Below are 25,565 nucleotides of genomic sequence, written 5' to 3'. Positions count from 1 at the left end.
GGCTGTGTGTTCTCATTTAACCATTCTCATTGTTTCTTATTCTATTCTCTTTAATCAGTTGATGTTTAATAAATTGTATTTGCTTTGAACCTTATGAAGTGATCACTGGGCCAAGAAGGCCTGCAGTGTAAAGAGAGCACCTCGGAGTGGGGACACCCTAACTCCTGCCCCTAGTGACTACAAGGTCGGGGATTAAGCCCCAGGAAACCTGGGCCCAGCCTTGTTGGGGTTTCAAGGGCTCTGCTACTCAGGAGAGTGGAGGGGGAGCCCTCAGGATCAGGGAGCCCTGGGGTAAAGGAAGTGGGAGCGGGGACTCAGATCCTTTCGCTGGTTCATTTCACCGGGGTGTATAGAAGCCAGGAAAGTTCCCCACAATAGCGGGACCATTCCCCCGCTTACATAAGCAATTGCCAGAAGGATATTGCACAACTGAGAATGGTAGGGGCATGTTCCACATGAGTGCATAAGAGAAGGACAGGAAAGGGAAGGGGCCCATAAGACATTCTTATGATTAAGTTGTGGGACACACTATGAAGATGTAGGAGGATCACTGGTATGAAACCTTCCTTCTCAAAAGACAAAAACCTTGGTAATACAATGCCACATTTGAGAAGATACTGGCTCCTGCCAGACCTAGAAAAGTATTGAAATATCTGGGATAGGAAACTAGAAATCATCATCATCACCACTACTGCATGAGAAAATATGTAGATGCAGGTGAAGAATTACGAGCAATAACCTAGTAACACAATAAAAGGGGCTCAAATTGTAAAACATTCCAGAATTTTAAAGTGATGTAAAGTATTCAAACTACTGCAACTCTAAAAACAAGTCATCTGATGAAGTGGGTTTTGCCCACAAAAGCTCATGAATCTATATATTTCGGTTAGTCTTTAAGGCCAGGTCGATACTAAAGGGGAAAGACAACTTAAAATATGAAACTCCAGCTACATTAATTACATAGCTAAAGTTGAAGTATCTTACATCGTGTTCTGGATCCATCCATGCAGCGGGAGGTTGACAGGAGCACTTTCCTTACTCCTCATGAGGAGCAGGACTACCAGCATTGACAGGAGCCCCCTCTCACTTTGAATTAGCTTGTCTTCACTAGATCCATTAATCTGAATCCTGGAATTTTGGCTGCCACAGCTTCAATCTTCTCTGTAGTGTAGACAAGCTCTTAGTGTAGACAAGCTCTTAGGTGCTACACTACTATTTGTTTTTAAAGTTACAGAGGAACATGGCTACTCCTCTGAGATTTCTTGATACTGCAAATCTGTTTTACAGTAATAATGAGGTTACAAAAGGTATAACTGTATCACATCTAAATTCATTTATCATTTTAAAACTATTTCACTGAAGTTCTGTCAAGTCAATTTAGGCTCTTATTACTCTTATGGGAAAAGGAAATACTGGCCAAAGTCAGAAAAAGACCCTTTTTATACAAAGATGAGAAAGGGGTTCATTAGAAAGAATTATAAAAGAGACACCATCTAGGTAGAAATCACATTTAAAAACTCCTTTTTACCTTTATTTATAATACCCTAAATAGTTAGAATTGGAAAAATTTTACAAATATAAAATACCTGTTCAGCCATTCAAGCTGGGTGTGTATTTTCTATAATTCACTCAAAATAAACTTAAAACTAGAACAGATAGTTTAACTTCTGGTTCTCCTGTGCTAACTCTTAGCTGGTAGACCCATGTGTTCATTAGAGTCCAGTACACTGATAACCTAGAAACATGTTTGAAACCTGGCTGACCATCTGAAACATTGCATCTCTCTCCTCAAGGCACAGTGGGAGAGTTGAGATCAGTAAATGGGTTCTAGCTCATTGAAATGTGTTACTTTCACATGGAAGAGCCTGGATTAATCTTCCAGATAACATGCAAAACAAATCTCTCTTTTTGCAAACTAATATGGGAGGAGGCAGACGATTGGGATGGCCGGAAGCACAACAGAACAGTGAACACCAGTTTTACATAAAATCATTTGTCCGTCTTCCCCCCCCCCCCCCCCGTGACAAAAAAATCACACAAGGTGATGTCAATTAAGAACAACAGGCCATTCCTTCACATTCTGGTACACTGAAAGTCACACTGGATAGCTCTGAAAGAGAAGACAGCAATGAAAGACACCACCACACCGCATTCCCTGTCCGTACCTACAGTAATCTGGCGATGGTCAGTTTCACGAACTTTTTGTTTGTAGGAACTCCTCAGTCCTAGATCAGAGAATAGGGGTTCTAACGTCTGGAGGGAATAAACGGGGCAGCGCTGTCCTCTTCGTTTGCCCAGCGTAGTGGAGGGATGGAGGGAAGAGGCCCGGGGACAGGGATGGGCGCCGGTTGCTATATTTGTTATTTCGTCTATTGATGTAACACGCGAATCAACACAACGCGGGCTGCCAAACGCCGGTGCAAGGACCCGAACGCTGTGCCGCTGCCCATGGCTGGAAAGGCGCGTGTCGCAGCTGCCCCAGGCAACTCGCTGCCCCAGTCGCCGCCCGGCCGGCCGGACAGCAGGGGGCAGGCGGGGAAGGGAAGCGGCCCATCGATGGGGGCGGCCGCTCTGCGTTCGGCTCCTCGGCCCTGCCTCTCGGCTCTGGATTAGCGAAACTGGTTACGTGGGACAGTGCCCGGCCCCCCTGCTCCCCGCCGGGGTGAAGCGGGGACTCGGAGCCGCCGCCGCTCTCAGCGGAGCGAGCCGCAGCCGCGCTGCCAGGTCCCGCGGGCGGGCGGGCGGCTTCCAGCCGAGGCGGGCAGAGGCCGCTGGGAGCGCAGCCGCCCGCCCCACCGGTCGGGGGAGCAGCGAGAGCCGGGGCGGCGGCGGCAGCTCGGGGCGGGAGGAGGCGGCGCCGCAGGCAACACGGGGCCGAGCTGCCCGGGAGGGGAGGGCGGCTCCGGCCCGTGCCCCTGCCCGACGGGGCCATGGCGCTGCGGGCCCGGGCGCTCTATGACTTCAGGTCGGAGAACCCGGGGGAGATCTCGCTGCGGGAGCACGAGGTGCTGAGTCTCTGCAGCGAGCAGGACATCGAGGGCTGGCTCGAGGGGATCAACAGCCGCGGCGACCGCGGCCTCTTCCCGGCCTCCTACGTGCAGGTGATCCGGGCTCCGGCCGCGGAGCCGCCCGCCCCTGCCCGCTACGCCAACCTGCCCCCCGGCGGCTTCGAGCCCCTGGCGCCGCCGCCTGCCTTCAACCCCCCGGTACAGCAGCTCCCCCCTCCGGCGGCGGCCGAGCCCTTCCCACTGCCGCCCCCCTTCCCGCCCTACGGCGGCTCCTACCAGCCCAGCCAGGGCAGCGACGAGGACTGGGACGATGACTGGGACGACAGCTCCACTGTGGCGGACGAGCCGGGCGTGCTGGGCAGCTCCTACCCGGATTGGGAGGCGGCGGGAGGCAGCGGCCCCTCCTCGGGCCGGTACCGCCTCTCCACCCGCTCGGACCTCTCGCTGGGCTCCCGCAGCAGCCAGCAGCCCGGGCCCCACCACCCCGGCGGCGGGGCCAAGAGCTCGGCCACTGTGAGCCGCAACCTCAACCGCTTCTCCACCTTCGTCAAGTCCGGAGGGGAAGCCTTCGTGCTGGGCGAGGCCTCCGGCTTTGTGAAGGACGGAGACAAGTTGTGTGTGGTGCTGGGCCCCCGGGGCCCCGAGTGGCAGGAGAACCCCTACCCCTTCCAGTGCTCCATCGAGGACCCCACCAAGCAGACCAAGTTCAAGGGCATGAAGAGCTACATTGCCTACAAGCTGGTACCCAGCCACACGGGGCAGCAGGTGCACCGCCGCTACAAGCACTTTGACTGGCTCTACGGGCGCCTGGCGGAGAAGTTCCCTGTCATCTCTGTGCCCCACCTGCCCGAGAAACAGGCCACAGGCCGCTTCGAGGAGGACTTTATCTCCAAACGTCGCAAGGGCCTGGCTTGGTGGATGGACCACATGTGCAGCCACCCGGTGCTAGCTCAGTGCGATGCCTTCCGACACTTTCTCACCTGCCCCAGCACTGACGAAAAGGCCTGGAAGCAGGGCAAGCGCAAGGCCGAGAAGGATGAGATGGTGGGAGCCAATTTCTTCCTGACCATCAGCATCCCCTCTGGTCCTGGTGCTGCCTTGGATCTACAGGAGGTGGAGAGCCAAGTGGATGGCTTCAAGAGCTTCACCAAGAAGATGGATGAGAGCACCATGCAGCTCACCCACACCGCCAATGAATTTGCCCGTAAGCAGGTCACTGGGTTCAAGAAGGAATACCAGAAGGTGGGGCACTCCTTCAAGGGCCTCAGCCAGGCCTTTGAGCTGGACCAGCAGGCATTTTCTGCCAATCTCAACCAGGCCCTTGCCTTCACCGGGGAAGCCTACGATGCCATTGGGGAATTTTTTGCAGAGCAGCCCCGACAGGACCTTGACCCCGTGATGGATTTGTTAGCACTATATCAGGGGCATCTGGCCAACTTCCCAGACATCATTCACGTCCAGAAAGGTAACATCCCCGTGTCTGTTGTTCTGTTCAGTCTCTATTGCTCTGTAGTCTGAGTGCAGATGTAGAAACCAGGAATGCTAAGTGCTAATCCTAGTTCAGCCACTGTTTTGTGGTTAAAGACTAATGTATTTACTCATTGAGGCAGAACTGCCATTGAGCTTAAATGCAGTAGTACAAAAGTTTAATTCCATGTCACAGGCCCATACTTCAGGATTAGGCCTAAAATAGTCATCTTTGTCTATAAAATGAGAATTAATACCTGCCTATGCTAGAGATATGTTGGAAGGTTGGTTTCAATGAATGAAGTGATGTAAAAGCATCTGTTAGTATAATTAATATCTTAAAACAGTCTGATTTTTTTAAAGATTTAATCTGAAGTCATCTGAGAACATAATGCTGCAGTTATAATTCCTTTCATCCTATCAGTCAAAGCATTTTACAATCAGTATTTACAAGCACCCATTTAGAAATATCGGTCCCATTTTCATATGGGGGAACTGATTCTCAGAGCAAGAATGAATTGCTTGACGTGTCAGACCATAACCTTGTATTACGTGCATTTTACAGTGTAAAATTTGGAATTAGATATTGAAAGCGGCTCGTGTCTTTTCTGCTGTGGCAGGACCCTTAGGCCTGGCCTGCACCTAAAAGTAGGTAGACTTAGTTACATCAATCCCCTTTCCCCAGAGCTCAATAGCAGGGATGGAGAACTTAAGGCCCCTAGCTTGCGTAGATCCATCCCCCAAGGCTCATGCCCTCCCGCCGGCACTGAGGAGCCCTTGCTGGCATTCCAGCCTCCCCATAGGACTGGAAAACACACAATCTGCTAGATTGGGCCTCCCTAGGTTCTGGTGTGGGAGGGGAATGTGGAGAGTGTCTTGCTCCTTCTCAGTCAGTGCCCACATCAGTGAGGGGTCTTTTTTTTTTTTTTTTTTAAGGGTTTTTTTCTGCACTTCTCACTTGGGTCCCAACTCATTTTTCTGTGGGTTAGTAGCCCCCGACCCAAAAAAGGTTCCCCACCCCTGATGTATAGAGAGCTCTATGTCAGCCTATCTACTGCCTCTTGAGGGAGTCAGTTTACTACAAGGATGGAAAAAACACTTTGATCCCTGTAGTAAATGTCTGAACTACAGTGTTGCTATGTCTACAGTAGCAGCTGAGCAACTTGTTGTTCAAAGGTGCTAATAAACAGCCACCCTGAAAGACAAAAGTTTTGCTCCAGCAAGTGCCATTGTGAACAGCGCATTCTGGATAGGAGTATAGGGAGTGGAAGTATTTTGTCAGCACAAGTACCAACAAACAGCAGTTACGCTGCCTGACTTTTAGTGACAGCACATGGCTAAAAGCTGTGTAACCATAATCTGAGGGTCTATAACACTTTTGTGAGTGTAATAGTTTGCTGCAGTATTCTTAGTTAAAATTTCTTATTCTTCCTTTTGCAATCTCAGAGGGTTCTGTTCACTGTTGTCATCCTAGCTACTGCTTTTACCCTGAGATGTGATGGTGATTCTGAATGGTGTTGTGTAAGGCGCTTTGGATTCATTAGAGGGAAAGTAGCTATCCTGCAACAGAAGGTCATCTATATCAGGTGTGATCAAACCAAGCTCTGTTGTAGTTGAAGTTTGACTTAAGGAGCTGCCCCTCCCACGCTTTTCCCATTTTTCACCTACCAGTGTGGGTGAAGGGGAAGGTGACATGCCTTTTTAAGTTTTTGCTTTTGAGATCAACACCTCAAAACAAAGGAAACACTGTTTGATTTAAAAGTCCATGTTACTGTTGGAATCACAGATTTCTGGGAAAATCTGAGGTGCCAGAATTCACAGCATCACTGTAATACACTTCCAGCTTTGGTTGAAAAGCAATTTTTGTTGTACTGTATCTTTTATGACATGGAAAGACTCATCCAAATCAGATTTGTTTCACTGTAAAGTTTTGAAGAGGAGAAAATGTATGCTAATCTTTTTGTTTGGGAAAAATCCACTTGTTGGCATTACTCTGATTTAACTTTATAATATTTGGTGTAAGTTAAAGAGCTAGATCCTGATAAAGTATGTTTTGTTTTGGAAGTGGAGAATTTTAAAGGAATTCAGTAACCAACTTTAAAAAATACCATCAATAAGATTTTAAAAAAAAATAAACATACAGATTTATCAGTAGAACACTGTGTTTAACAAGTATGTACCGAAGCTTTAGTTTTTATTTTAATAGAGGTTTTTCTTTATTAGGCCTCTTCATAAGCACTGGAGTTTGCCTTCATGGAACTCATTGCAGACTTGAAACTAGGGAGAGCACATGTGAAAAATTAAAATAATGTTTAATTTTGATTGTTTGATTTGGGAACAGGGGCTGGTTATCTATAACAGTTAAATTACAGAGGGAAAGAGGAGAATTGTGACACCCCAGAGACTAACAGATTTATTGGGGGCATAAGCTTTCATGATGATGTGTGTGTTGCCCATGAAAGCTTATGCCCCCAATAAATCTGTTAGTGTCTAAGGTGCCACAAGACTCCCCCCCCCCTTTTTTTAGTTAAATTATAGAAATTTCTATATTTGGCTTCTTGCTGAATGTAGACAACAAGGGAATTTACTTCATATTTAAATCGCTCCTTGTAATTATGACGTTCGGCTTTAATATATGAATGTTTGTTTTGTCCTGTACAAAAAATTTAACTTCAGGAGCAGCAGACGGTCCATAAAAATGAGGTGGGAGGTTTCTTGAAATGGGAGGGCATAGCCCTCCCATTTTTAAAAGTGGTGGTGCCGTGGTTCACTGGCCCTCTCTGTTCTGATGCCCCTATTTATAATAATGTCATGATGTTGATTTCCGCTAGGGAGGGCATACTTAATTTTTTCTGCCTTTGAGATTCACAGCATTTCCTCTTTTTATTTACAGGAATAACTTAATCATGCCTGCATCCTGTGCATCCCTCTCCTGACAATTATTTCACAATCAGCAACGTGTATAGTAAGCTGCCTTAGTTACTGTGACCAAGTTACCTAATAGGTTTTAGTGAAAACACTTGGTTTGTTCTCATAACATCTTATCAAAATTTTGGCTGAAAATGGATAGAAATGCCATCCAGTTGATGATGTATTCAGAATTAGAATCATAGAACTGGAAGAGACATCAGGAGGTCATCAAGTCCAATCCCCTGCCCAAGGCAGGACCAATCCCAACTAAATCAACCAAGCCAAGATTTAAAAATGTCTAGGGATGGAGACTCCACTACCTCCCTAGGTAACCCATTCCAGTGCTTCACTACCCTCCTAGTGAAATATTTTTTCCTAATATCCAACCTAGAGCTCTTCATCTGTAACTTGAGACCATGCTCCTTGTTTTGCCATCTGTCACTACTGTGAACAGCCTTTCTCTGTCCTCTTTGGAACCTCCCTTCAGGAAGTTGAAGGCTGCTATCAAATCCTCCCTCCCTCTTCGCTTCTGCAGACTAAACAGACCCAAATCCCTCAGTCTCTCCTCATAGGTCATGCGCTCTGGCCCCCTAATCATTTTGGTTTCCCTCTGCTGGACCCTCTCCAATGCATCCACATCCTTTCTATAGTGGGGTACGGGGACCCAGAACTGGACACAGTACTCCAGATGTGGCCTCACTAGAGCTGAATAAAGGGGAATAATCACTTCTCTGGATCTACTGACAATGCTCCTCCTAATGCACCCCCCAGCCTGTAACAATGCTTGGGATTCTTCCATCCCAAGTGCAGGAGTCTACATTTGTCTTCGTTGAACCTCATCAGATTTCTTTTGGCCCAATCCTCTAAGCTGTCTAGGTCATTCTGGACCCTATCCCTGCCTTCCAGCGTATCTACCTCTTCCCCCTAGCTTAGTGTCATCTGCAAACTTGCTGAGGGTGCAATCCATCCCCTCATCCAGGTCATTAATAAAGATGTTGAACAAAACTGGTCCAAGAACAGATCCTGGGGCACTCTGCTAGAAACCGATCACCAACTTGACATCGAGCCGTTGATCACTACCCATTGGGCCCGACAGTCTAGCCAGCTTTCTGTCCATCTTACAGTCCGTTTATCCAATCCATACTCCCTTAACTTGCTGGCAAGAATATTGTGGGAGACTGTATAAAAAGCCTTGCTAAAGTCAAGGTCTATCACATCCACTGACTTTCCCATCTCCACAGAGCCAGTTACATCATCATAGAAACTAATCAGATTGGTCAGGCCTGACTTGCCCTTCATGAATCCATCTTGACTATTCCTGATCACTTTCCCCTCTTCCAAGTGCTTCAAAATGGACTCCTTGAGGCTTCCCTCCATGATTTTTCCACAGACTGAGGTAAGGCTGACCAGTCTGTAGTTCCCTGGATTGTCCTTCTTCCCTTTTTTAAAGATCGGCACTACATTTGCCTTTTTCCAATCATCCAGGATCTCTCCCAATCTCTACGAGTTGTCAAAGATAATGTCCAAAGGCTCCGCACGCAATGACATTTGCCAACTCCCTCAGTAACCTCAGATGCATTAAATCTGGGCCCATGGATTTGTGTATGTTTAGCTTTTCTAAATAGTTTCTAACTTGCTCTTTCCCCACCAAGGGTTGTCCACCTCCTTCCCATACTGCGTTGCCTAGTGCATTTGTCTGGGAGCTGACCTTGTCCATGAAGACCGAGGCAAAGAAAACATTGAGTACTTCAGCTTTTCCCACATCATCTGTCACTAGGTTACCTCCCTCATCCTCACCCTCTTTGATCACCCTCTTATTGCTAACATGCCTGTAGAAACCTTTCTTGTTACCCTTCACATCCCTTGCTAGCTGCAATTTGAATTGTGCTTTCGCCTTCCTGATAACTCCCCTGCATTCTAAATATTTAAAATAAATTGTCTCCTTGGAGAATCTGGAGCTTTTTATAACTGTAATATTGGTTCTTGTATAAACTTGTACATAATGAGTGAATTATTGTAGTCAAAATTTGGTCTCTGATACTTTACAGGCAGTCCCCGACTTACGCGGATCTGACTTATGTCGGATCCGCACTTACGAACGGGGCTTTCTCGCCCCCCGGAGCTCACAGGCAGCGGTCAGCCACCTCGACCTCCGGGGCGAGAAAAGCTGCTCCCGGTGCCCCTGGTCTGCTGGGGACCGTCTCTGGCTGACCAGGGGCATCGGGAGCAAAGCCGCAGCCCCAGCGGGTTTGCTTGCAGTGCCCCTGGTCTGCTGGGGACCGTCTCCAGCAGACCAGGGGCACCGGGAGCAAAGCGGGTCCCGCGCCAGAGCAAAGCCTCAGAGGCGAGGCATCCCGCTGCTGCGGCTTTGCTCCCCGGTCTGCTGGGAGGGGGAGGGGGGGGCGCAGCTAGTGTGCCCCCCCCCCCCAGCAGACCAGGCTTTTGTTGTGGACCCTGGGGCAGAGCAGCTGGGGCGCTGCCGGTTGGTCCCGCAGTGCCGCTGTAGGCACTACTGGACCAACCCGGCAGCACCCCAGCTGCTCTGCCCCAGGCATCCTGATTCAGCCGCTGCTGGTCAGTTTCAGCAGCGGCTGAATCAGGATGCCTGGGGCAGAGCAGCTGGGGTGCTGCTGGTTTGGTCCAGTAGCGCCGAGGAGCGGCGCTACTGGAGCAACCCAGCAGCACCCCAGCTGCTCTGCCCCAGGCGTCCCCAAGTCAGCCGTTGCTGAAACTGACCAGGCTGACTACAGGAAGCCCGAGGCACAGTTGCTCTGCCCCGAGCTTCCTGGAATCAGCCTCTGATCAGTTTCAGCAGCAGCTGACTTGGGGTTCTTAAGTTGAATCTGTATGTAAGTCAGAACTGGCGGTCAGTTTCAGCAGCGACTGAATCTGGACGCCAGTTCCGACTTACAGATTCAACTTAAGAACAAACCTACAGTCCCTATCTTGTACGTAACCCGGGGACTGCCTGTATTAGAATTTTCCTTCTGATTTGTTGTAAGTACATAGCAGGTTTTATGTTTTTTATCTTAACTATCAGTATTCTCCTAATTTTAGTTATTTTTCAAGTGTTTTATCCCATAGCTTTTATCTTGGGAGTTCAGCCTCTATGAACAACTGGAGAACAAGTAGCACTTTGACATTGGAGATACATAGAAAGAAAGGAAATGTAGTGTTTGTTCACACTGCCTAAAACTGCTTTTGTAACCTATTTGACCTATGAAGGAGAATATAGTTCAAGGATCAGTATGATCCCCTTCAATTAAGGGCTGGAAAACTTTTGTCCATAAAAGACAGCAGGATTTGATAATCCTAAGGTGTAAACCTTATTAATAAGAAACCTCCAAATGTCAAGTATTAGGACTGCTAATAAACAAAAGATTCAGTTAAATGTGACTTGGCACCCAACATATTAGCCTTACCAACCAAATGGCCATAAATAAATAATTAAATGTGTTCAGTTGCTTGTATATCTATTTAGTTAATACCATACTTTTTAAAAATTAGTTGATATTGCATTCAAAGATAAGGTGATTGATACAGGAGTAGGGATGTTAAATTTAATCAACTAATCGACTTGCCATGGATCTTCCATTGACTGGTCAATTAGTCAATAAGTGGGGTAGCCGCAGTGGGGTTAGCTCCCAGCCCAGGGAGCTGACCCCATTGCTGCTCTGCTTCTTAAGTGTATTAAAAGCTGGCAGGTTCTTAATATATGTAAAAGGCTGAAGTGCAGCAGGTGGGACCCGGGCCAGCTGATGACTGGTGCACAGCGGGATTTCCTGACTGAGCTGAGAATTAGTCAGGTCTCCGCAAACCCCCCCCCCCCCCCAACTGCATTTCTGATTTTTCAATGTATTAAGAGCTTACTGTCTCTTAATACATTTAAAAAGCAGAGGCACTGAGTTTCGGATTGGGCACATGCCAGGAATCAGCTGATTCACAGTTCACACCTGGTCCCCGTAACCTCCTCTGCCCCCCACAGAGACAGTGCTGGGGGGAGAGGGAGAACTGGCTCCCCCCAGCACTGGCTCCTGCTCCCCCTCCCCTTTGCTGCCTCTGATAGGCAGCAATGGCGGGGGGGAAGTGACTAGCCAAGGTACTTGTCGACTAGTTGCTTACATCCCTGTAGAGGAGTACAGAGCCTTTCACTCATTCAAATTCTGCCCACACTATTAATGACAGTTGTTATCTGTGGGCTGTATCAGTAGCATATCATGAAAAAAGTTGGTGTTATCAGTCCTCATTCTAGTCAGGTGTGTACTTCATAGTAGTGCAACATTTTTTTTTCTGCCATGGCAGTCTGAACTGTTCTCACCCCTAGATGTGATTTCCCCCAGAACAAGGTTTGAAGCACAGTAGTACTGTTATGAGCATTAAATTATGTGAATAGTTGGTACCATTTAGTTGTTATTGTACTGGAGAATGTCCCTTTATACCAAAAGCTTCAGATGGGTAGCCGAGTTAGTCTGTAACTGGAAAAACTTAAACAGTGAATAGTCAAGCAGCACTTGAAAAATTGTGTTGTACCTATGAAAGCTCATGATACCATCTACGTGTTGTGTTAGTCTTTAAGGTGCTGCTAGACTATTCGTTGTTTTTTAAATTTTCCTTTTATACCAAGTTTGATAGTCATTACAATGCCGTTTCAGACTGGATTGGAGTTAAACTGAAACCTGGTAGTAGGGTTGTGCCCCTCCTCATAAACAATAACTAGTTTTGGTCTGTCGCTGCAGCCTATTCAAGATCTTCCTATTACAAAGACTCAGAAAATATTTTAATCCATTGAATTACTTGTTTGTCTTTACCTATTTGCTACATTAGAGCTGTGGTTTTAGGGTTGTTTCCTGCTGTCTGAAAAGGTGCTAATCCCTCTGGGTATGTCTACACTACCACCCTAGTTCTAGGGTGGTAATGTAGGCAACCGGAGTTGCAAATGAAGCCCGGGATTTGAATGTCCCGGGCTTCATTTGCATAAAGCCGGGCGCCGCCATTTTTAAATGTCCACTAGTGCGGACTCCGTGCCGCACGGCTACACGCGGCACGGACTAGGGTTCCTAGTCTGAACTACCGTTACTCCTCGTGAAACGAGGAGTAACGGTAGTTCGGACTAGGAAGCCTAGTCCGAACTACCTAGTCTGTGCCGCGTGTAGCCGCGCGGCATGGAGTCCGCACTAGCAGACATTTAAAAATGGCGGCACCCGGCTTTATGCAAATGAAGCCCGGGAAATTCAAATCCCGGGCTTCATTTGCAACTCCGGTTGCCTACATTACCACCCTAGTTCCAACTAGGGTGGTAGTGTAGACATACCCTCTGAGATACCGTAGCACTCAGAGCTCGAGGAAAGAAGTTATAGTTAAAGGAGACTAACGCCATGCTTACACTACCTCCTATTTTGTCAAAACTTAAGTCACTCAAGGATGGGAAAAACAATCCCACCCCTGAACGACAGTTTTGTTGGCATAAGTGATACTGGGCACAATGCTGTCTCGCTAGGAGAACTCTCTCCTGTTCTTGTAGACCAGCTGCACAAGTGGTCTTACAACTGCACAGCTCCATCAGTACATCTGTGCTGCTGTAATCTAGATAGTGTTCTTTTTAGGCCATCCACAGTGGTTCTCCAAGTGTGGTTTGCGAACCAGTAGTGGTCAGTGGCTGCCTCCCAGATGGTCTGCGACTCGAGGGCAGCTTACCCTTCCTTCCCCCCCCCATCCCTGAAAGTATGGTGCCTGTGCTGTGGCTCAAGCCTTGCTGTCGCTATGCATCCACAGGCTGGAGCACCAGTGTGGCATGGTGTAAGGGCTGGGGCAGCTCAGACAGCAGCATGGAGCCAAGCGCGGAGCCCTGTGCCAAGATGCTGCAGGTGGCCGAGGAGGCCTTTCGTGGTGGCAACTTCAAGCTGGTAGTCGAGATCTGCAGTTCGCAGCAGGCCAAGCTGGCCCACTCTGGCCGCATGGACAAGGCCCTGGAAGCCTACAGCACCGCCGCCTTTATGGCTTGCCTGAGGAGCTGGCCAAGAGCCTGGCACTTAGCTTGCACGAGAATGCACTGCGCCTGGTGCCCTGACGCACTGGCAGCCCCGAAGGGATGAGCGAGGTGCCTGGCAACCCTGCTTGCTGCTGCCTGCTGGCATTGCTCAGCTGCTCCTGTGCCAGCGGCTGCCGTGCGAGCCAATGACCCTACGCTGTGGCCACACCCACTGCTGCCACTGAGCGAACCCCAGCAACTGTGGCCGCTGCCATTGGTACCGCTGCTCCACCACTGGCATGCCCAGCCCTGCCAGCTCCCAGATCAGCTTGGTGCTGGGCAACCTGCTGGAGAAGTGGCTGAAGGGGGAGAGCTGGGCTGCGTGGCAACTGCAAGGCTCGAGCAGCAGTTCAGGCTTCCTGCTGCGGGTGCAGGGGGTGATGGTGGAGGGCTGAGCTCCCACCCCACCCTGCTGGGAGAATGGCAGCGCATAGACGTGCTGTCCAGACACTATGACCGATGCTTCTCATTTCCTGCCAATGGGAGAGGTTGGGGTGGTACTTGGGAGCATTGGCAGTGCAAAGGCAAGTAAGCACCCCTTCCATGCCCAGACCCCTGCAACCTAATCTCCCCTCACTCACCCTCTGTCCCCCCACCAAGACCCCATACCTGCAGCTTGGTCCTACACACTCCCTTGCTCCTGCACCCTCCCTCCTGCCCACATGCTGCATCCTCCCTTACTCCTCCCCCCCCCCCCCCCCGGCCAGACACCCTATCTCCTGCCTGCTCCTGCATCCTCCCTTACTCCTGCGCCCTCCCCGCTGGCCAGACACCCTTATCCCAGTCTGCTTCTGCATCCCACCTCCCACCCAGACCTCACACACTCACCCCTCCTGCACGCCACCTTCCACCAAGATCCTGCACCTGTATCTCTAGCCCACTCGCTAGCAGTCCTGTCCTGCAACTGAACCCCTCATTTGTCCCCACCCCAGAGCCTTAGGTTGTCCACAAAAGTCTAACAACTCTGGAACCCCAGAAAAGGAAATCTGGACTATGGGAAGCCATGAACGTCGTTCCTCCCTGTTCCTTCCTCTTGCCCCGTGGGGCTGGAGCACCTGAAGAGTGAAGTGTCTCAGTTGAGGGCCACATCAGTGAGGGTTGGGGTTTTTTGGAGGAGTTTCTTTGCTTCTCACTTGTGTGGTCCCCAACTGATTTTTCTGTGGGTCAGTAGCCCCAACCCAAAAAAGGTTCCCCACATCTGCCATAAATATAGAAAATGTGGGAACATTTTGTGTTGGATATAAATTAATATTTTACTTAATTTATCAAACTTCATTTTATATAAAGTGTTTTAACTTTCTCATGTTAATCTGTTTAAATTAAACCGTTCTCCTTAGCTGCAGCACTAGCAAAATGGCTTGGGCGTAATTATGTAATTAACAATTAGTTTCCAGTAGCAAATGGTGGTCCACGGAAAGATTTGCATTGAGCCAGATGGTCCATGAGCCAAAAAGTTTGAAAACCGCTGCTTTAACAGAAAGGATCTCTGCCTATCCCTTCTGGTAGTACCTGTGCATTATTTGTATTATCATAGCATCTAGGGATCCCGGTCATTTTCTGGAATCCTATTGAATAAGGCACTGTACAGAACAGAATAATGGTCTCTTCCCTGGAGACCTTACAATTCTAAGTAGCGATCAGAACTCTTTCCAGAGGTGGCGGGGGCGGGGGGGGGGGAGAGCCTAGTAACACAATTGCAATTTCAGATCCTGTAAGAACACAGATTTCTCATAGCCTCTACCAAATTCGAAGTCTAGTCTGGTCAGTTTCACAGTCACAGGATTTGAATAATAATCAATTTCTTGTTTACATCTGAAGTTTCATTGTGTTGTAACCAGGGGTGTTCCAACCCAAAAAGGAGTTGTGAAGGTTGCAAAGCGGGCGGGGGGCGGTCACAGAATTGCCACCTTCACTTTTGCACTGCCTTCAGAACTTGTGCTGCAGGAGGTTTCTGGAGGTGGCGGTGGGCCTCCCCTTCCCCCATGCTGGGAGCATTCTAGCCAGGGACTCCTTGCTGCAGGTTCCACCCAGACTGGGGAGGGAAAGGAGTAGCAGCTATGAATCTCTAGCTAGGGTGCTCCCAGGAGCACATGGGAGATCAGACACACCTTCATAAATCTCCTGCGGCTGCAGAAGCTCAAGGGCTGCTGTCCAGCTTCCGGTAGCAGGAGGAGATACCCAGAAGTGGGTCTGATCTCCCTCCCTTTCCCCCAAGAGTTGGCTGTCCAGTTGGCCATACAAGCTGTACTTGTCTCTCTCCAGCTTGGAGACCAGCAGCTGGAGCCCCCTACTGGGGTGCCTCCAGCTCTGCACATTCCTCTCCTTCAATGGCTAGATTTCAGAGGGGTTTTCATGGTTATGAACATGGTAGGGTCCTTGTCAGGGCCAATTAATCCTAAAAAAGCCGGTCAATGCCAGTATAATCAGTTACATAGTGTGGATTCCTAGACACCATCAAACACAAAGCCCTCATGCCACAAAATACATGAGAAGCTAAGAACTATATCCTGGAATTTAAGAGACCATCAATCTGTTCATGTGCTGCCTCAGGATTATGAATTTGTATATAGATATTGTATGCCAGATTATGTCTTAAAGCCATTCTAGAGCTTCTGCAAGACATAGTGGCTTATATTTTCAAGAGTGATTAGTGGATTTGACTGCCTAATTTGAGACAGTTTATAGTAGCCAGATTTTCAGAATGTGGTTGCAGAACGTTGCTGAAATGTAAGCCTGATATAGTGTCTCAAGTTGTATACTCAAAAAACGGGGCACCAAAAATCTTCAATCATTTTTGAAAATAAAGGTCATTGTATGAAATGGTGTCAGACACAGTCTAAAACAGCATTCAGGTCCTTGAAAGTGCAACCAATCTTAGAAATGGACAAAGAAATAGCCTTAAACAGTGCCAACTAGTGAGCTCTGGTACTTACTTCAGGAGAAACTCAGTACAGGTTCAACCTCTCTGGTCCAGTAACATCTGTGGTCTGGCATGATTTTAGTTAGTCAGATGTCCATTTATCTTGGGTGTGGCCAAGTTAACCATGCTCCCATAGAGTTTGTTTACAACCACTAGTCTTGGTTCTTAGTGTTCTGTGAAGTTATTAGCTCTAATTCATCCCCTAAATGTCTTCTAAGAGCCCACTTGTCATCACCTACAACCCCCAACTTAAACCTGTCCAACACATTATCAGTAAACTACAGCCTATACTGGAACAGGATACCATACTCCAAGAGGCTCTGGGAGACAGACCCATAGTCTCCTATAGACAACCACCTAACCTCAAGATGATTCTTACCAACAACCACAGGACCTACCACACTAATACCAACCCTGGTACCAGCTTTGTCCACATATTCATTCTGCTGATACCATTATTGGACCTAACCAAGTGAGTTATAAGATCAAGAACACATATTCCTGCGCATCCAGAAATATAATTTATGCTATCATGTGCCGAAAGTGTCCGTCTGCTATGTACATTGGACAAACATCTCAGACACTTCGCCAAAGGACCAATGCCCACAAAACAGATATCAGACAAGATCACAAAGAAAAAACAGTTTCTTGCCATTTTAACCAGAAAGGACACTTGCTCAATGACTTAACCACCTGCATTCTGCTACAAAGACCTTTTACATCTGCACTTGAAAGGGAATCCTCTGAACTGTCATTCATGTTAAAATTCGACACTCTCCGGGAAGAAATGAACAAATACTCAAACTATCTTACCCATTACCAAGATAGCTTCCCCAATTATCACCTCTAATACCATTAGCTCACAGACATCCCACTCTCCCCACCTCTAATATCATCAATTCACAGACACTTACCTTCCTTCCTCCCACCCCACCCCCATTCTGAAATGTGATTTGTCCTTTTCATATGTGTTCATTTTTTTTAATTGTATCCTTTGGTATATATGGTCGTGACTATTTTCTTCCACTATTTGATCTGAGGAAGTGGGTCTGGCCCACGAAAGCTCATCATCTAATAAACCATCTTGTTAGTCTTTAAAGTGCTACATTGTCCTGCATTTTGCTTCAGCTACCCCAGACTAACACTGCTACATTTCTATTGCTATTCTAAGAGCCCTGTAAGCATTGCAAGTGTTGGTAATGCTGCTAGACAACATTGACCTCCCATGGTTTTGCACCATTCAGATTCCAAGGGTGCCAAACTAGAGAGGTTCAACCTGTACAGGAACATCAGTGTAAAATGAAAAGAACAGTGATGATCAACCTGCAGCCCATTGGGGTACTGTGTGGTCCACGAGACATTTTGTTTACTTTTGCCCATGCACACAGTTGCCAGATTCTGTTAGTTTTTGTCCACATAGGGTTTTTTTCTACCAGTATTACAAAAGTGACATTCTTGAAACAAGGGCACGTGAAGAGAGGTACATGCTGATTGCACACAACTGTGTGAAAGCCGTGCACTCCTTCTGCATCCAGTTGAAGTGCTGGTATGGTTCAATTGGCATACCCCACAAATTCTAGATACACAAGTGCATGTAGCAAAACTACCCTACCCCGGGAAACTGTCTTGGTTATAACAATCTTGCAGTCCCCTGAACTCACGTGGCCTACTCACTATCCCAGGTTGCCTCTCATTGGAACAGAAGCAGTATCAACTATATGGAGCTTTTGTTGTACCATTAGCACGCTGCCATCTAAAATGTGGTCCAGTTAATGTTGCACTGGACTAAAACACAGGTGCAGAGATGAAAGTGGCCTGATACGGCATACCAGTAAATACTGGCCACAGGTACCAGTCCATATATGGCCAATGTTAAAATGCTGCCACAGCAGCTCTTTATGGGGACCTTCCTTAAAGCTCTATTGTGGCATTACTTTTAATGTCATTGCTCCATTCTCCTCCATTTGTAGCCCTGCCAGTTGGGTCCAGCAGAGCTACTGTGGCAGTGCTAACAAACCGGAGGTAGGGAGAAACAAAAGGAGCAGTTGCTCTGAGACCCAGCATTTTAAATGGGCCTTGGGCTCCCGGCCCTGCTGTTCCCAGCCACTGAAGCCATGAAGGGCTGGCTGGGGAGTTTGTGATTCAAAGTCCATTGATTTAGAGATGATAAAGATACCTCCTTTGCCCCAAAGAGCTTACATCCTATAAAGTCAAGTGACATTTGAAGAGTGGGAGTGTGGGAAACACAGGATTACAGTCACATGTACAATTTTTATTTACATTGGGCTTTTTTTAAAAGACTGTCATTTAACACCATCTGCGCTCTACATCATTAGCTGACTACATATAAATTTAATTTAACCAGTAAGCCTGGAAAAAAAAAAGATTAGAAACCATAGAACTTTTAAACCTCTCTGTCAATCATCTTTTATTATTTGCATGGTCTCAGTACTGGATGTAGGCGTGAAGCTGATTTTATTAACCGTTTTCACTTTAATATGGGTAGCAGTTTCCTGTGAACATCAAACCAGTTGTAACTGGAAATGCACCACATGTAAGCACTCCCCTGCCTAATCTGATCATTCAGTAGTGAATCAAAGTGTTAATTTAAATTATCAGTACATCCTTAGCCCTTTCACTTTAGGAGTGCAAAGTTTTGATGTGGATGGCTTATTTGTTTTTGTTTAACTAGTGTTTGCCAGATATTTTGCAAGCACTTGTAACCCTCCTAAAACTGTCTTTTGCAGTGCAAACCATTTTACTTTTCTGAAAGCCAGAATTCCTCTTATATTCAGTTTTAAAAAGTCTGGGTGTATGCATTTTGTTGGCTAGTTGAAGGAAGTAAGTCACTTTCCTCCCCATGTTACCGAAAACAAATTGCTTCCTTCTCTTTGGGTATGTATACACTGCAGTTAAACACCCATTGCTAGCCTATGCCTGCTGACTCAGGCTGTTTAATTGACATCTGGGCTCATGCTGGAGCCTGGGCTGTAGGACACTGTGAGGTGAGAAGGTCTTGAAACCATGGCTGGCTATAAAGCAAAGCCAAATGACTGTACCACAAAGTAACGGGATCCCTCTAGATTAAGGAAGAAAATAGTGGTTGGATTTATTAGTCTATTTCAGTGGGTTTTCTTTGCAACAATCAGGACTAGAATTACTATATTTGTTTAATGTCTTCATTTCTGCCAGAATGGCTTGCTTAGGACCTTATGTTCACTAAGAAAGCTGTGCATTTGTCAATGCAATAGAGGTTTTATATCCCTTATGATAAAAAATGGTCTGAATTTTGGGTGGATACCATGGCTGCTGTTGCTGAAGAAACTTCATACGTAGATGCCAGTAGTTCTGCTGGGAATGAGCAGGCAGTTTAAAGTTAGTTTGTTATCCCCTTTTGCTGAAAGGTTGTTTCTGCTCTCAGTTTCTTCTAGTGATTGGGATGAATACCTCACATAAAAGTTCAGTTGTCCCTCCCAGAGTGAAAGGTAAATCAAGCTTCACATATGCACTCATGGGCTACCAAGTGTTTACCTTTTCAGAACTCTAAAGGCCATGCATTGCAGTATAATACTCTGAGGGTTTGGATCCTAAGTAAGAAAAAGTGTGAAACTGTTTCAAATTGCATTTTTTATTTTTTTAATTTTTGTTTTTTTGCAGCCTTGTATATAGGGATGTAAGCGACTAGTCGACTAGCTGATAAGCAAAAGCTTATCGGATAGTTGACTAGTCCGTTGAATAGTTGCTTCTCCCCCCTTTGCTGCCTCTATCTAGCAGAGGCAGCAAGGGTGGGGAGCAGGAGCCAGTGCTGGGGGGGGGGTGGGGGAGTCAGCTTAAAAGCCAGTTCCCTCCAGTACCATCTCTGTAGGGGGCACTGGGCATGAGCCAAGAATCAGCTTATTCCCAACTTGTGCTAGTTCCAGATGCTGCACCTCTGCTTTTTAAATGTATTAAGAGCCAGTGGCTCATCCCCGTCCCCCCAAATCCCGCAGCGGGGAGCTCCCCCCCCCATTTGGTTGGAAAGCCAGCACCGGGGCTTCCCATTGTGGCAGTTGGGGAAGAGAGCCACAGGTCTCATGGGCCAAATCTGACTCCCTTGGCTGGGGGAACAGCAGTACAAGAAACTGCTCACCTGGAGAATTTCCCCACTTTTCCCTTTTGCCAGAATCACAGCCAATGGGAGCAGCAGGGCGCCCAGCACCAGGTAAGGACCCCCCCCCCCATACCTTTCATGCCAGACCCTGAATCCCCATCGCCCTCACACAAACCCTCTCCCAGTGAGACCCTCCCTCATGCCCAGACTTTGCACCCTCTTCTGCATCTCACCTCTTGTCTAGATCCCCCACCCTGTCTGCTTCTGCATACCACCTCTTACCAAGACCCCCAGCCCATTCCTGCACCCCACCTCCCACCAAGGGAGGAGAAACTGCTTTTGTAGTTGACTACAAAAGCAGTTTCTCCTTCCTTGGTGTTCATACCTTCACATCAGCTGCTAGAATGGGGCCTCATCCTCCCTGACTGAATTGACCTCATTATCTCTAACCTTACTCTTGATTGGAACTCTTTTCTTATGCATGTATATTTATGCCTGCCTCTGGAATTTCTTCTGCGTGCATCTGGTGAAGTGGGTCTTTGCTCACGAAAGCTCATGCTCCAATAAATCTGTTAGTCTATAAGGTGCCACAAAACTTCTCATTGTTTTTGCAATTCAGACTAACATGGCTACCCCTCTGATACAAGTTTTATTTTGTCATTTATCTCTAGCTCATGTTGAAATACATCTTACTCGACACTGAAATGGGAAAACATTTAAATAATCACAGCTCAGTTGTTAATGTAAGACAGAAATATTATGGTCAGAGGACTTCAGTGTGTGACTTTGTCAGCTCTTATAACCAGAGTTTGGTGTGAGAGCTTAGGAATACCAGTGTTGAAGATTTATTAGTAAGTTTCCTTTCCTCTAAGTTGGTAGTGAACCAAAGCTCCATCATGCTGTCAGAAGATGTTCACTGCTGCTTCAAGTGCTGTCTTTTGGAGGAGAGATATAGCCACTCATTTGTGATTGATCCCTTGACCCTGAACAGTTTGTGGTGTTGCTATATTCTGGGGGGGGGGGAAGGGGCTTTTTCGGGTCAGGGGTCACTGACCCACAGAAAAATCACTTGGAGGCTGAACTCAAGTGAGAAGATAAACAAAAAACCAAAACACTCCACTGATGTGGCCCCCAACAGAGGAGAAAGACGCCCCCTACCCCCACATTCCCTCCCCCAGCAGAGCCTGGGGATGGGGCAGAGAGGGCACAGCTTCAGGCTGGATCCAGGCAAGCCGGGCTTGCATCTGCTCTGAGGTTCCCCACCCCTGCTATATTGTTTTACCATGCAGGTGAATGATGCATTATTTTTATATCTTGTGTACCCAAAGGCATTTATAATGTGATAATGTAAAAGAAAAAAAAATCTTATTTTTGTTCTGTGAACATTGTTCACAATGGGTTCCTTTGTTGTATTTTGAGAATTATATTCTCTTTTCCCCCCTCTGTTCACAGCCACAGATGTTTGCACTGCATGTCCTTTTACTGTCTCATTGCATTTTATTTTTCTGTCTCAGAGTTTCTATATGTCCCAGATGTTACTATTTTTTGGGTCATATGATTCACAGCTGGAAGTATTTATTTCTGAAAGGAATTTTAAATTGTCCCTGTCTTCTTGGCTGCTAGTAACATAATTATAAATCTTCCTTATTAAATCCTGCTACATCATTGCATTCTTTAGTTTGTCTACATATTTTTGAGAGTCTGTGTGTGTATATGGCACAGATGTTACTGTGTTTTCAGCTACGTATCCTTATAACTTAAAACTGATTAGTTATCTTAAACACAAGTCTCTAGAAGCATAAAATGCCTGAAAGATAGGTAATAACTACACTGCAGATGTAAGTACACATCTGCATCTGTGTATCAACAGAGAATGAGGAGATTTTTAATATGCCATAGAATCTGAACATTTTGGTAAAGTGCAATAGCTACATTTGGAGGCACTCTGTTTAGTTCTATATTCCTTTTTTGTTCTTTCTACAGGAGCCCTTACCAAAGTAAAGGAGAGTAAGAGGCATGTGGAAGAAGGGAAGATGGAAGTCCAGAAGGCAGATGGTATTCAGGATCGCTGTAACATTATTTCTTTTGCCACCTTGGCAGAAATACATCATTTCCACCAAATTAGGGTGAGGGATTTTAAGTCACAAATGCAACATTTCTTAAAACAGCAAATACTTTTTTTCCAAAAAGTGACACAAAAATTAGAAGAAGCCCTGCACAAGTATGACAATGTTTAATCTCCTAACTTTGAATTGTGGACTGTTCACAGTATGTGAGTGATTTAAGCAGCAGAGTAAAAATTGCTGTTGCCAACTGTTGGTGGTTCAAGAATGATTTTGTGTTCATCTGGAGTCCCAGCTGAATCTCTAAGGAAGGAAAAGGTTAATATGGCTGTGTAATAGAAACAGTACCACACATTGTAACTAAGTTATACTGTTTATGCCTACACTACCATTGTAACTTTTTTGAAATAATGATTATACTCTTTGCCTTATTGCTTTTTGAAGTATGGTATTTTAGTGCATACTTTGTAGACCTCAAAACCCTTTGGGTCTTTAAGGAAGCTGGCTAGGTAAAAGCCTGCTTCAGATGCCTTTTTATTCTCCTACATTTGGATTTCCTAAATTTACATCTCTGTTTACAAACTCCTACTAGAGCAGCTATGCGACTTTGTGCCTTTAGACTTTTGATTTTTCCTTTTCTAGTAAGCCACATTTTTATGACTGAATGAAGGGTTGATGCCTGTGACAGGAACGGATTGTGAAATCTCATACTGAATGAAATAATGAGCTGCCGCTGTCTAAGTGGCACAGCAAATATTTTCTTGACAAATGTTGGCTGAAAAAGCAGGATTTAAAATCAATTCACCCTTTCCTAGAATTGAAAATAAAGACTATTTATTACATGTATGAGAACCTTAACCATACAAGCAAAGAATTCAGTATCACTGTATTCCCTTTATCATGATTACATAGTGAGTGGTTTTATGTTAGAATACATTCATTCTCCGAGCCTCTACTCACAGTAATCTAAAAGCAGAGGATTGAAATGTATCAAGGGAATGTGTATACATTCATTCTCCGAGCCTCTACTCACAGTAATCTAAAAGCAGAGGATTGAAATGTATCAAGGGAATGTGTATACAGGCTAACTCACATTTATTTGTTTTGCTGGAGATGGTTTGGCTATTGGTTCAGTGTAAATTCAAATACAGACCTATATGGTCAGTTGAGACTCTACTGTGCTTTACTGGTTTACTAAGTCACAAATTTTCAGGGATGTTCAAAGGTATAAATGGTTTGAAAGCACCTTTGGCTGAACTGACTAGGAAACGAGAAGCATTTCTTGTATTTATAACACCCAAGTCTAAATTAACTATTGTCTTTTTTGTATAATGATTTTTACAAAGTTGAGTGTGTATGCACACAAATATGGTCTTAAAATAACAATTTTTCTGATCTAAACCAAGGAAATCAGTCTAAACTTTATCCTTAACCTGTCTGTTCACTTTCTATAGATCACTATGAGAGAGCTTTTCCTTTATCTTGTCTCCTTCCTATAAACAAAAAAATGCTCCAAGGAAACAGAATTCAATTTACACACATGAAAAATAGTAAAGATAAATCTTGAAACAAACAAAAGGTAGGAAACTAGGCATTCAAGTGATATAGTTCAGATGGAGAACAAAATATTAACTACCTATACTATAGAAATCCATTAGTTTTCCGACTGGATTGTGCCAACTTTAATAGGCAAAAAAACCACTACGGCAAGATGGAGGGGAGGAAAAGGACCATTTTGATAAGATTTATTGCAACATTTTTTTGGATTTCCCTGCACTAATGGTTAACAAGGCTGTTCCAGGAGGAGCTTTGCTGATAGCAGTGATGGCGATAAAGAAAAAAAAAATCACTGTTTGCTAAAATAAAACGGCAGCCAATAAGGAAAGCAACTGTTTACAAGCTTTTTACAGAATTGCAAACAACCTTGAGGAAATAAAAATTACTTGATATTAAAGCTATAATGCTGACATGTCTTTAACCTTCCTCATAGTACCTCACTGTAAGGGTGGGGGTTTCTGAACAATAGCTGATCTTACTCCCAGATATGGTTTACTACTTAGGACAGTTTGCAGGGGTTGATTTGGGGTTTTAACCCTGTGCTTGGTTAAGCCAGAGACTTTTTAATAAATAGATGGTAGTTATATGAGGTTGTAATCCAGTTCATTCCAGCTGAGCAGTTAAAAGATTTTTTCAGAAAATTACCTTGGTCCAATTAAAGTTTTAAGAACTAACATTACTGAAATGTTCATATCAAAAGTGAAAATGAAGTTATTATATGTATACCATACAGCATTATCAGAATGGTACAATTTCCCCCAAATAAACTGTCATGCCCTTCCTCTCATTCACTCAGTGTTAGTTTTGGTTTTTTGGGAGGGGTCACTTTTAAATTTGACAATCTAAATTTGACTTTATTGAATTTTGGAACTCTTCTGATATAGGAAAGATTCAAATCCAGGTCCAGATTTGTATGCATTTTTGTGGCTAATCTTTTTTTAACTTTTTAGTTAGTTGGCCTTAGGTGAGAGAAAAAAATTGTTTGAATATTTTGGCTGGCTAAACAAAGTGATATGTTTCTTGTTTTTTTAAGTACTCTTACCTTGGACGAAGAAACGAGAATACACTTAATTTTTATTCTTTACTGGGAAGAGTCCAAACTCAGTTGAATTTAAAATGCCCTTTTAGTGATGAAATACCATAGGCCATGTCTACACTAGGAGCTTATTTACTATTTACTAAATTTGACTTCTGGACACCCAAATTTACAAATTTGAAGTTCCATGTCTTCACTACAGGGAAGAATCGAATGTAGTCCGAGGAAGGCTCTGTTAATGTGATTGCTCTACCTTGGACTCAGAGTCCCAGGAAGCCTCTCGGGACCCAATTAGTTCGAATTAGCAGCATGGAGTATCCACACTAATGTTATTTTGGATTTACAAGTTTGGAATTAGTTATTCCTCATGAAAAGCAGGACTACGGAGCTTTAATTCCATGGCCCCTTATTCGAGAATCATGGGTTTGGTAGTGTGGATGCACCACTTAAAGATTTGACCTTGGGGGGCTAATTTTGGACTAAGGT

General features: G+C 45.6%; 1 protein-coding gene across 3 annotated transcripts; it reads left to right on the top strand.

Moving 5' to 3' along the window:
• The first annotated feature begins 2,537 nt into the window (after positions 1-2,537).
• SNX18 (sorting nexin 18) lies at positions 2,538-22,919 on the top strand. 3 transcript variants are annotated; one of them, XM_075932468.2, is made up of 2 exons: positions 2,538-4,473; positions 13,158-15,069. In XM_075932468.2, exons 1-2 carry the CDS (start codon positions 2,931-2,933, stop codon positions 13,475-13,477), a joined length of 1,863 nt encoding a protein of 620 aa, XP_075788583.1. In that variant the 5' UTR covers positions 2,538-2,930; the 3' UTR covers positions 13,478-15,069. The 3 variants fall into 3 exon arrangements, with proteins under 3 accessions (XP_075788583.1, XP_075788584.1, XP_006139632.2); XM_075932469.2 differs by lacking the exon at positions 13,158-15,069 and adding an exon at positions 7,369-9,514 and having other exon boundaries at positions 2,551-4,473; XM_006139570.5 differs by lacking the exon at positions 13,158-15,069 and adding an exon at positions 22,407-22,919 and having other exon boundaries at positions 2,558-4,473.
• Positions 22,920-25,565: the final 2,646 nt, after the last annotated feature.

The sequence above is a fragment of the Pelodiscus sinensis genome, chromosome 6 (assembly GCF_052426305.1).
Source record: "Pelodiscus sinensis isolate ZL-2025 chromosome 6, ASM5242630v1, whole genome shotgun sequence".
Taxonomy (NCBI): Eukaryota; Metazoa; Chordata; order Testudines; family Trionychidae; genus Pelodiscus; species Pelodiscus sinensis.
This window is presented reverse-complemented; position numbering and strand designations above follow the sequence as displayed.